Genomic DNA, 9,923 nt, shown 5'->3' with positions numbered 1-9,923 from the left:
CAGCCCTCTCATATTGACTATACTTGCTGTGTGTGTGTGTGTTTGTACGTGTGTGTATGTGTGTGTGTGTGTGTGTGTCTGTACTTGTGTGTGTCTGTACCGGTGTGTGTGTGCCTGTACCGGTGTGTGTGTGTGGGAAGGAGACAAAAAGCAAACAGATAAGCATGTTGTCAGGACTTTAAGCCTTTGGGTCGTTGCTTGTGGATGCTGTTTGTATTATCGTGTGTTAGTCGTGTTTGCATTTATGTGTTCATGTATGAAGTGGTTCTGTGTATATGTGTGTAAATCTGTGTGGGTGTCTGGGTCTGTGTGTGTGCGTGTGTGTGTGTCTGTGTCTGTGTCTGTGTGTGTGTGTGTGTGTGTGTGTGCTCTGAGGTTACCAAATGTAATGAATGCACTGCAAACAGACCCACTTTGTGTGTGTGTGTGTGTGTGTGTGTGTGTGTGTGTGTGTGTGTGTGTGTGTGTGTGTGTGTGTGTGTGTGTGTGTGTGTGTGTGTGTGTGTGTGTGTGTGTGTGTGTGTCTGTACATGTGTGTGTGGCTGTCTGGTCCACTGGTCTTACTCAAGCCCCTCTCTCTCTCTCTCTCTCTTCTTGCAGGTGGCTGTGAAGATCATAGATAAGACCCAGCTCAACTCTTCTAGCCTGCAAAAGGTAACACACACACACACACACACACACACACACACACACACACACACACACACACACACACACACACCCCAAGCCCCAGCCAAACTCTGTTAGTTTGTAAGAGGTACAAATACTCATATGGGTTAACATTATCAGTGGGGCCTCCCTGTTTTTCTTCCTCTTTCTTCCTTCCTTCCTTTTGTCCTTTCTTTCTTTCTCTCCTTTCTCTCTTCACTCCTGTGTTTTCCATCTCTCTCCTCGGGTCCCTGTCCCGGGCTGATGAGGATGTGGATGCCTTTGTTTCACTTCCTAAAGCGCCTGTAGCATTGTAGGGTCATCCAGCCATCCTCCTTCCCCTCTTTCCAGTTCAATACAGACAGGCCAAGCACTCGCTAACCCTAGGAGGGGGGGAGAGAGGGAGGGAGAGAGGGGGAGAGAGGGGGAGAGAGGGGGGAGAGAGGGAGGGTAATTGCAGGAAATGAGTCTGAGCCATTTCCTACAGTGAGTGTTATATCATTCAGTACTGACACACACATAAACACACAAACACACAGACACATAGACACATACACACTCACGCACTTTCACCAACCATACTTACCGTGCATGCACACACACACTCGAGAATTGATCTTTTGATTTTGCAGTGACCACTCTGCCCTTATATCTGTCTGTCTGTCTGTCTGTCTGTCTGTCTGTCTGTCTGTCTGTCTGTCTGTCTGTCTGTCTGTCTGTCTGTCTGTCTGTCTGTCTGTCTGTCTCTCTGTCTCTCTGTCTGTATGTGTTACTTCCTGTTTGTCTCTGTTCTGTTTGCATGTGTAACGTCCTGTTTTGTTTGTTTGTCTGTCTGTGTGTCCAATTCGCAGCTTTTCCGAGAGGTGCGGATTATGAAGCAGCTGAATCACCCGAACATTGGTGAGTTCACCGTCTCAGGAAGCCACCCGGCCTTTAATGAGCAGGTGTCCTCCTTCCCCTTTGAAGTGGAGCTAAAACAAGGCAGAGATTGAGAAGCAACACCTCCCTAATCCTCCTCTAAATGTCAGCTTGCCACCGCCCCGTCTCAGGACTTATGAATTCCTCTCATACTCCCTGTTCAGCCCACATACTCAACAGGGCACTGGGTCAGAGGGTGAAACATGCCCTTAAATACCCCCCCACACACCCCAATCAACTTGTGGAGTTTTGAATGTTGTTTTTGTGTGTGTTTGATCTGTGTGTGCTCTGTTTGTGTTTGACATGTGTGTGTGCTTGTCTCCTGTGGTCTGTGTCGCAGTGAAACTGTTTGAGGTGATCGAGACGGAGAAGACGCTGTACCTGATTATGGAGTACGCCAGTGGAGGTGAGTGGAGGCGTACCTGAGCGGAGGCGTACCTGAGCGTATCCAACAATGCTCTACTGTACTGTCAGACTCTTGACTCGATCCTCTGTACGAGGCTGCAGTGTGTGCGGTGCCCTGCACTGGCCTATGGTGATGGTGCTTTTGCACACTAGCAGGCACTGACCTATGGTGATGGTGCTTTTGCACACTAGCAGGCACTGACCAATGGTGATGGTGCTCTTGCACACTAGTGGACACACAACACACTAGCAGACACACAACACACTAGCAGGCACTGGCCTATGGTGATGGTGCTCTTGCACACTAGCAGGCACTGACCTATGGTGATGGTGCTCTTGCACACTAGCAGGCTCTGGCCTATGGTGATGGTGCTTTTGCACACTAGCAGGCACACAACACACTAGCAGACAAACAACACACCTACCCTGCCCACTGCATTGCTGCCGTTTCTGTGGTTGCAGAGTTTAGTTCAAAGGTGTATGCACTTGTGCCGTCATCTAAAGCCTTTCTTTGTCTTTGTCTCTCTCTCTTTCTCTCTCTCTCTCTCTCTCTCTCTCTCTCTCTCTCTATCTCTCGTTCATTGTCTCTCCCTGCAGGAGAAGTGTTCGATTTCCTTGTTGCCCACGGAAGAATGAAAGAAAAAGAGGCTCGTGTCAAGTTTCGACAGGTGAGTCCAAAGCTGTGTATTAGTGTTTGTGAGTGTGGGTGTGGGTGTGTGTGTGTGTGTGTGTGTGTGTGTGTGTGTGTGGCAGTGGCACTCAGGCTTTGGTTTTCATACTGTTTGGATAGGAATTGATTTCCGCTCATAAAAGCTGTTAGCAGCAGGACTCTGTGTGGGCGGAGGCAGCCTGGATTCACACTAGAGCCAGGTCTGTTCCTGAGACAAACCTTGAACTTTGACACGGGGACGCTGCCTCCTTTTTACCAATAGATCTCTCCTCTCCTCTCCTCTCCTCTCCTCTCCTCTCCTCTCCTCTGTCTGTTTGATGATACAGTAACCATGGCCCATCTATTGGGGTTCTTTAGTGAATTTAATCAAACGAATCATCAGTTTCATAATTTCAACTCGGTGTGAAAAGGTTCTGGCGTTTCTGGATTCAGATTGAGCCTTGAAACGCTGCTCTCTGGTTCCTCCCCACAGATAATCTCAGCTGTGCAGTACTGCCACCAGAAGTGCATTGTGCACAGAGACCTGAAGGTAAGAAAAAGGATGTTTGTGGTTGTATGATTGTCTGTGATGTTATTGGTATGAACATTTGTGCATTTGCTGTGGTGTGTGTGTGTGTGTGTGTGTGTGTGTGTGTGTGTGTGTGTGTGTGTGTGTGTGTGTGTGTGTGTGTGTGTGTGTGTGTGTGTGTGTGTGTGTGTGTGTGTGTGTGTGTGTGTGTGTGTGTGTGTGTGTTTTCTATGCATTCGTGTTCTATGCATGCGTGTGTAAATGTGTGCACGGGTCGGACAGACTGTGTCTGTGTGTTGGTGTGTACGTGTTCTATGCATGCATGTGTATATGTGTGTGCGTGAGAGGGAGAGACTGTGTGTGTGTGTGTGTGTGTGTGTGTGTGCATATGTATCAGGGGGGCTTAGTAAGGAGATATAAATGGACACTGCTGAAGGGCAAAACCGGCTCAGGAAATGAAAATTACATCATTAGGAAAAATGGGGTGACTTCCTGCTTCCTGTCATGTGACGTCCTGTGTCCTGTCATGTGCTTTTTTTTTTAAACCCGTTCCGGCCGCCTATATTCCTCCCGACCGTGCGGGATCATCTGTGGAGGGATTTTCAAAAGGCGTAAGTTAGGGCAGAGTTACACCAGAAAACCACACACAGGCAGACTCACCATACATGCTGCAAACGTTACTGTCACTGTTGGTGGTGAGATGCAGAGCCCAAGTGATTTCCCGCATGGACAGAGATTCATTCAAGTCCAGGCAATAGACGTAGAATAGTACGCATGAGTCAGAAAATAAGTGTTGTAATCAGTATCCACCTTTTATTTACTTTATGTCATTCATTTAGTGCCTATTATGAACACTTGAAAAAAAGGCTTTAAATCACCCAAAATGCATCTGGCCCTAGTCTTGCCGAAACTTCGCCCCTGACCCCGCCCTGGTTTTGCCGTAACCCAGCGCCCTGCCCCCGCCCTGGTTTTGCCGTAACCCAGCGCCCTGACCCCGCCCTGGTTTTGCCGTAACTGGTCCAACACCCTGCCCTGGTTTTGCCGTAACTGGTCCAACACCCTGCCCTGGTCTGGCTGTAACTGCACCCTCAACCCGCCTTAGTCTGACATGGTCCTTGAATGCTACTACTTGACTTTTGACTTTGTCGCTGACTTGCTCAGTATTTGGATTACCTCCGTCTCAGGGTGTCCCATTGTATAAAACAGAAACATAACATGAAACTATAAACTATTGTTGTCAATGGCCATGTCTGGTACACTGTTCATGTACTCTAAGCTTAAATTAGGGGAAGCACTTTGTGCCTATGAAACCTACACATTTTCACAAAAGTGTTCACCAGTAGACCTCAAGTGTGTGTGTGTGTGTGTGTGTGTGTGTGTGTGTGTGTGTGTGTGTGTGTGTGTGTGTGAATACACACCTTATTAAGAACTTGAGCAATGACCTTTTTTCTCCTCCCCGCTGTCATAAGTATCGTGACGGGATGAAAGAGGCGTGACATTCTTGGTTTACCAGAACCTTCCCATGACTTTTTAAGTTTCCTCTTCGACAGTTAAAACCCCCTGGAGCCCTGACACGGATATTACCCAACCGTCTCGCTCCGGCCTATTTGCATAATAACACACCGTTCACGGCTAAGCCCCACCTCTGAACCCTTCACCCGCATGAGTGCATCCAGAAGATACGAGATTCGGCAGAAAAAATGAATGAACTAGATTAGTCATTCTCAGTCCTCAGTCCTTCCCATGGTGCTGTGCTGGTCTGCATGCATCTCATTAAACCAATCAAATGCATTGTAATAACGGTGACTTAACATTAATTAGCTGTGGTTTGACCATGGATCGATGGAAGACAATGTAGTTTAAGAGAGCTCCAGCAGCAGGATTAGGAACTCCTGAACTAAACGACCAAGTGGGTTGTAGGGTGACCGTGTCTGTGTAGAACTCCTGAACTAAATGACCAAGTGGGTTTTAGGGTGACCGTGTCTGTGTAGAACTCCTGAACTAGATGACCAAGTGGGTTTTAGGGTGACCGTGTCCGTGTAGAACTCCTGAACTAGATGACTAAGTGGGTTTTAGGGCCACAGTGGCTCTGTAGAAATGGATGAACTAGAACAGTGATTCTCATCTCAACCCCTGGTTCTCCCTGCCCTGGATGTTTTCCCATCACTCACTGCTAAGCATACGTGACTGAACTCAAGTGACGCTCTTTATAAGCTTAATACGCCTCATTAACTAAATGAGGTGTGTTCAGCTAACACTCATGATTAAATATATCAGGAGCGCCATGGGACGCCTCAACTTACGCAGCAACAGACAGCAATGATGAAGTGGAGCCACCTCTTAGCTGTGGGGGCCTCCTAACCCAAGTGTCGTCTCGTCTTGCCTCTAACCTCGGGGCTGCCGTGCAGACGTATGCAAAGCAGAGCTTTTATTTTTCCACTGGAGGGAGACACCAGTGGTCCTCTCTCCCAGACTGAGTGGGACGGGTCGGGCCCCTGATCCGGTCGTTAGCTGGTTCTGATCTTTGCCCAGTGTTAGGCAGCACTAGCTGGGGTACTTGACGAGTCATTAGGGCCCCGGGTTGATCTCACACCCCCACAGGAACTCACTAGATGTTAGGGTCATTTAAGAAGCTGGCCAGTCAGACAGATGTGCAAATGTCAAGTGGTGCCATCCTCACTGGCAACATGCAGTTATACTTTATGGTCTGTAAGACATGTAAGACATGTAAGACAATAGTGTCTGTATCTCCTATTCCTGCAAACCCAGATCCGACTCGTCATCAATCTTACTGTCTCTGGTTGCTCTTTGACCTTTGACCTCTCCCTCAGGCTGAGAACCTGCTGCTGGACGCCGACATGAACATCAAGATCGCAGACTTCGGCTTCAGCAACAAGTTCACCATGGGCAGCAAGCTGGACACCTTCTGCGGCTCCCCGCCCTACGCCGCCCCGGAGCTCTTCCAGGGCAAGAAGTACGACGGGCCTGAGGTGGACGTCTGGAGCCTGGGGGTCATCCTCTACACGCTCGTCAGTGGATCACTGCCTTTCGACGGGCAGAACCTAAAGGTAAGAGGGGTGTGTGTGTGTGTTTGTGTGTGTGTGTGTGTCTGTGTGTGTGTGTGTGTCTGGAGCCTGGGGGTCATCCTCTACACGCTCGTTAGCGGATCACTGCCCTTCGACGGGCAGAACCTAAAGGTAAGAGGGGAGGCGTGTGTGCTCTTGTGTGTGTGTGTACGTGCGGCCTGTGTTCGTGCATGTCTGCGTGTGTATGCTAATGTGTATTAGTCATCTGGTTGATAGACTGAGGGGTCAGATGTATGTGCGTTAGAGGGCGCAGTGTAACCTTGACCCTCCCACTAAATGCATTTGCATAAGTCAGTGATGTCTACATGCCATGCCATGTCAAGCACGTGATAAGCTGTTAGTTCATCTATTTCCAAGGCCAATGATTTACCAGCGAAACAGGCCGTCAGTGGATTTTAGTTTGAACTTGACAATTCAGTGTGCAGTGTGTGTCGTGGCGCACTTAACCCTTTTGTGTGTGTGTGTGTGTGTGTGTGTGTGTGTGTGTGTGTGTGTGTGTGTGTGTGTGTGTGTGTGTGTGTGTGTGTGTGTGTGTGTGTGTGTGTGTGTGTGTGTGTGTGTGTGTGTGTGTGTGTGTGTGTGTGTGTTGTGTAGGAGCTGCGTGAGAGGGTTCTACGAGGAAAGTACCGGATCCCGTTCTACATGTCTACAGACTGTGAGAGCCTGCTGAAGAAGTTCCTCATTCTCAACCCGACCAAAAGAGGCAGCTTGGAGGTGCGCGCACACACAAACACACACACACACACATACACACACACACACACACACACACACACACACACACACACACACGTACACACACACACGCACGCACATTAAAACATTTCAAAATGAATCCCTTCACATTCCTCTTCCTCCTTACCTTGCCTCTCCTCCCTCCTCTCTTGTTCTCCTCTCCTGTCCTTCACTTTCAACCTACCTCTCATCCTCCTCTCCCCTCTCCCCTCCTCCCCTCCCCTCTCCCCTCCTCCCCTCCTCCTCTCCCCTCCTCTCCTCCTCCTCTCTCCTCTCCTCCCTCCTCCTCTCCTCTCCTCTCCTCCTCTCCTCTCCTCTCCTCTCCTCCTCTCCTCTCCTCTTCTCCTCTCCTCTCCTCCTCCTCTCCTCCTCTCCTCCCCTCCTCTTCTCCTCTTCTCCTCTCCTCTCCTCCTCTCCTGTGTTTGTCCCAGCAGCAGATCATGAGGGACCGCTGGATGAATGTGGGTCATGACGAGGAGGAGCTCAAGCCCTTCACGGAGCCGCAGCCTGACTACAAAGACCCCAGGAGGACAGGTCAGCACCGCCACGGTGCGCCAGGGTCGGGGGGTGGGGGTCAAGGGTCGCCGGGCAGGACACACCTGGATTGGTGGGTGGGGGGACTATACCTCTGCACTGGGGTGGTTTTGGAGAAGGTTTACAGGACTCTAGGATGACAGGTCAGCACCACCACGGTGCCCTAGGGTCAAAGGTCATGGATCACGGAGCTGGATTGTTGGCGGTTCTAGACGTCTGTATACTGAGGGCAGTTTTGGTGAGGTGTTACAGAACCCCAGCACTGCCACGGTCCGCCCAAGATCACGGACTGGGGTTCAGAGTCAGGCCCGACATTGTTATGCCATTTCTATATTTATATAGACACAGAACTCACCCCTACGACACACTCAGAATGTGTTTATGTGTTTTGAAAGTGCGTTTTTGTGTACGTGTGTAAATAGGCGATTCAAACACTCAGATGAAGCTAATGATGTTTAGCCGTAGCAGAACTGAGCTCATGTCTGCGGTTCTCCACACAGGAAGTGGTCTGGTGTATTGTGTTAAGAAGCTTTCAGTTTCTGCCTGTGTGAAACATAGCTGTCGTCTGTCTCTCCGTCTGTCGCACCTGTGTGTGTTGGTGTGTCATCTCATTAGCATGTGTGTGTATTAGTACTGTCTGTATTAGAGCTGTCTGTATTTCTCAGTGCTTGTACGTGTGTTTTTGTGTGTTTGTGTGTGTTTAATTGTTTGTTTTAATAGTTTGTTCCTGTCCTGTTGTGTATTAAATCACCTCTTGTCTCCCCTGCAGATATGATGATAAAGATGGGTTTTGCCTCCGAAGTCATCCAGGACTCTCTAGTCAACCAAAAATACAATGATGTGATGGCCACATATCTGCTACTGGACTATATCTCCAACTCAGACGTGAGTAGATAACACACAGAGACACACACACACACACACACACACACACACACACACACACACACACACACACACACACACACAGACAGACACACAGACACACACACACACTGATGTGATGGCCACATATCCGCTACTGGCCTATATCTCTAACTCAGACGTGAGTAGATCAAATACAATGATGTGATGGCCACATATCTGCTACTGGACTATATCTCTAACTCAGACATGAATAGATAACACCACTCAAACAGAGACCAACCTTTAATATTGTACACCTAACCCTAACACACAAACCTCTGTGCACAACATACACAAACATTTGTACATTTGTACACACACACACACACTGACGCACCCTTCCTCCCACACTTCTCATGGACCAGTGTTGTTGTTATTATAATGACAGGATGAGACCATCAATCTCTCCCTCAAGCCCCACCCAGGAAATGACCTCACCATCAGTAACAGCCAATCCCCCTCTCACAAGATGCAGCGCAGTACCTCATCCAAGCCCAACGCTCGCCGCTCCGACCAAGGTAACGCACGACAGGAATATGATCATGATCTCTCACAGTTACACCCACACTGTACACACACACACACACACACCCCATCTCTTTCTCGCTCTCTCTCCCTCTGTCTCTCTCATTCTCCCTTTCTCTCTCTCTATCATTCTCCCTTTCTCTCTCTCCCTCTCTTTCTCGCTCTCCCTCGCTCTCTCTCATTCTCCCTTTCTCTCTCTCCTTCTCTTTCTCGCTCTCTCTCATTCTCCCTCTCCCTCTCTCTCTCTCTATCTTTCTCTCCCTGCCTCCCCCGTACCTCAATTAGCCCCTCTTTCCATCTCTGTCCATTTCTGTCCAATCCCTTCTCCTCCTCCTCTCCTCTCTTCTCTTCTCCTCTTTCTTTGTCCCTCATGTTGTTTTAGCTTTTGTTTTGTGTTTTGGTCTTTCTGTGTGGGTCGAGTTATTTTTTTTCCTCCTTGATGGGTTTTTAGTACTGAATGTCTTGTTTTTTTTTGTGTGTGTGTGTTTCCTTTTTTACTGGCACTAAAGTAAACTTAAAAGTCAAAGTCCTGTTGTTGTTTTCTCTCGCTCTCCCTCTCTTTCTCTCTCTCTCTCTCTCTCTCTCTCTCTCTCTCTCTCTCTCTCTCTCCCTCGCCCTCTCAGGCTCCTCGTCCTCTCCTAAGCATCCCCAGGGCAGCTCCACCAAAGTGCCGGCCAGCCCCCTGGCCATGAGCGAGCGTAGGAGAACCACCACGCCCTCCTCCGTGAGTACAAACTCTCTATCCCTCTATCTCTCTCTCTCTCTTTCTCTCTCTCTCTCCCCCTCTCTTTCTCTCTTTATCCCTATCTCCTCTGCCGCCTTCTGTTTCTGTGTTTTTCCCTCTGTGTCTGATTGTCAATATCTCTTTCTGTCTCTCTCTCCCCCTTTCTGTCAGTCTCTCTCTACCCTTAACAATTTGTGCAGTTCTGACAGTCTCTCTCTCTTTCTCTCTCTCTCTCTCTCTTTCTGTCTCTCTCCCTCTCTCTCT

General features: G+C 48.9%; 1 protein-coding gene across 5 annotated transcripts in view; it reads left to right on the top strand.

Annotated features, from left to right (window-relative positions):
- mark2a (MAP/microtubule affinity-regulating kinase 2a) overlaps positions 1 to 9,923 on the top strand; it is a 40,099-nt gene that overhangs the window by 18,259 nt on the left and 11,917 nt on the right. For all 5 annotated transcript variants that reach the window (XM_080853569.1, XM_080853568.1, XM_080853567.1 and 2 more), the window contains exons 3-13: positions 601 to 654; positions 1,500 to 1,548; positions 1,907 to 1,972; positions 2,569 to 2,639; positions 3,114 to 3,170; positions 5,981 to 6,217; positions 6,830 to 6,949; positions 7,405 to 7,504; positions 8,274 to 8,389; positions 8,799 to 8,928; positions 9,559 to 9,659. In XM_080853569.1, the coding sequence (XP_080709695.1) occupies positions 601 to 654; positions 1,500 to 1,548; positions 1,907 to 1,972; positions 2,569 to 2,639; positions 3,114 to 3,170; positions 5,981 to 6,217; positions 6,830 to 6,949; positions 7,405 to 7,504; positions 8,274 to 8,389; positions 8,799 to 8,928; positions 9,559 to 9,659 (1,101 nt within the window). The remainder of the gene's footprint in view (positions 1 to 600; positions 655 to 1,499; positions 1,549 to 1,906; positions 1,973 to 2,568; positions 2,640 to 3,113; positions 3,171 to 5,980; positions 6,218 to 6,829; positions 6,950 to 7,404; positions 7,505 to 8,273; positions 8,390 to 8,798; positions 8,929 to 9,558; positions 9,660 to 9,923) is intronic.

Source organism: Sprattus sprattus, assembly GCF_963457725.1.
Source record: "Sprattus sprattus genome assembly, chromosome: 1".
NCBI classification, from domain to species: Eukaryota; Metazoa; Chordata; class Actinopteri; order Clupeiformes; family Clupeidae; genus Sprattus; species Sprattus sprattus.
This window is presented reverse-complemented; position numbering and strand designations above follow the sequence as displayed.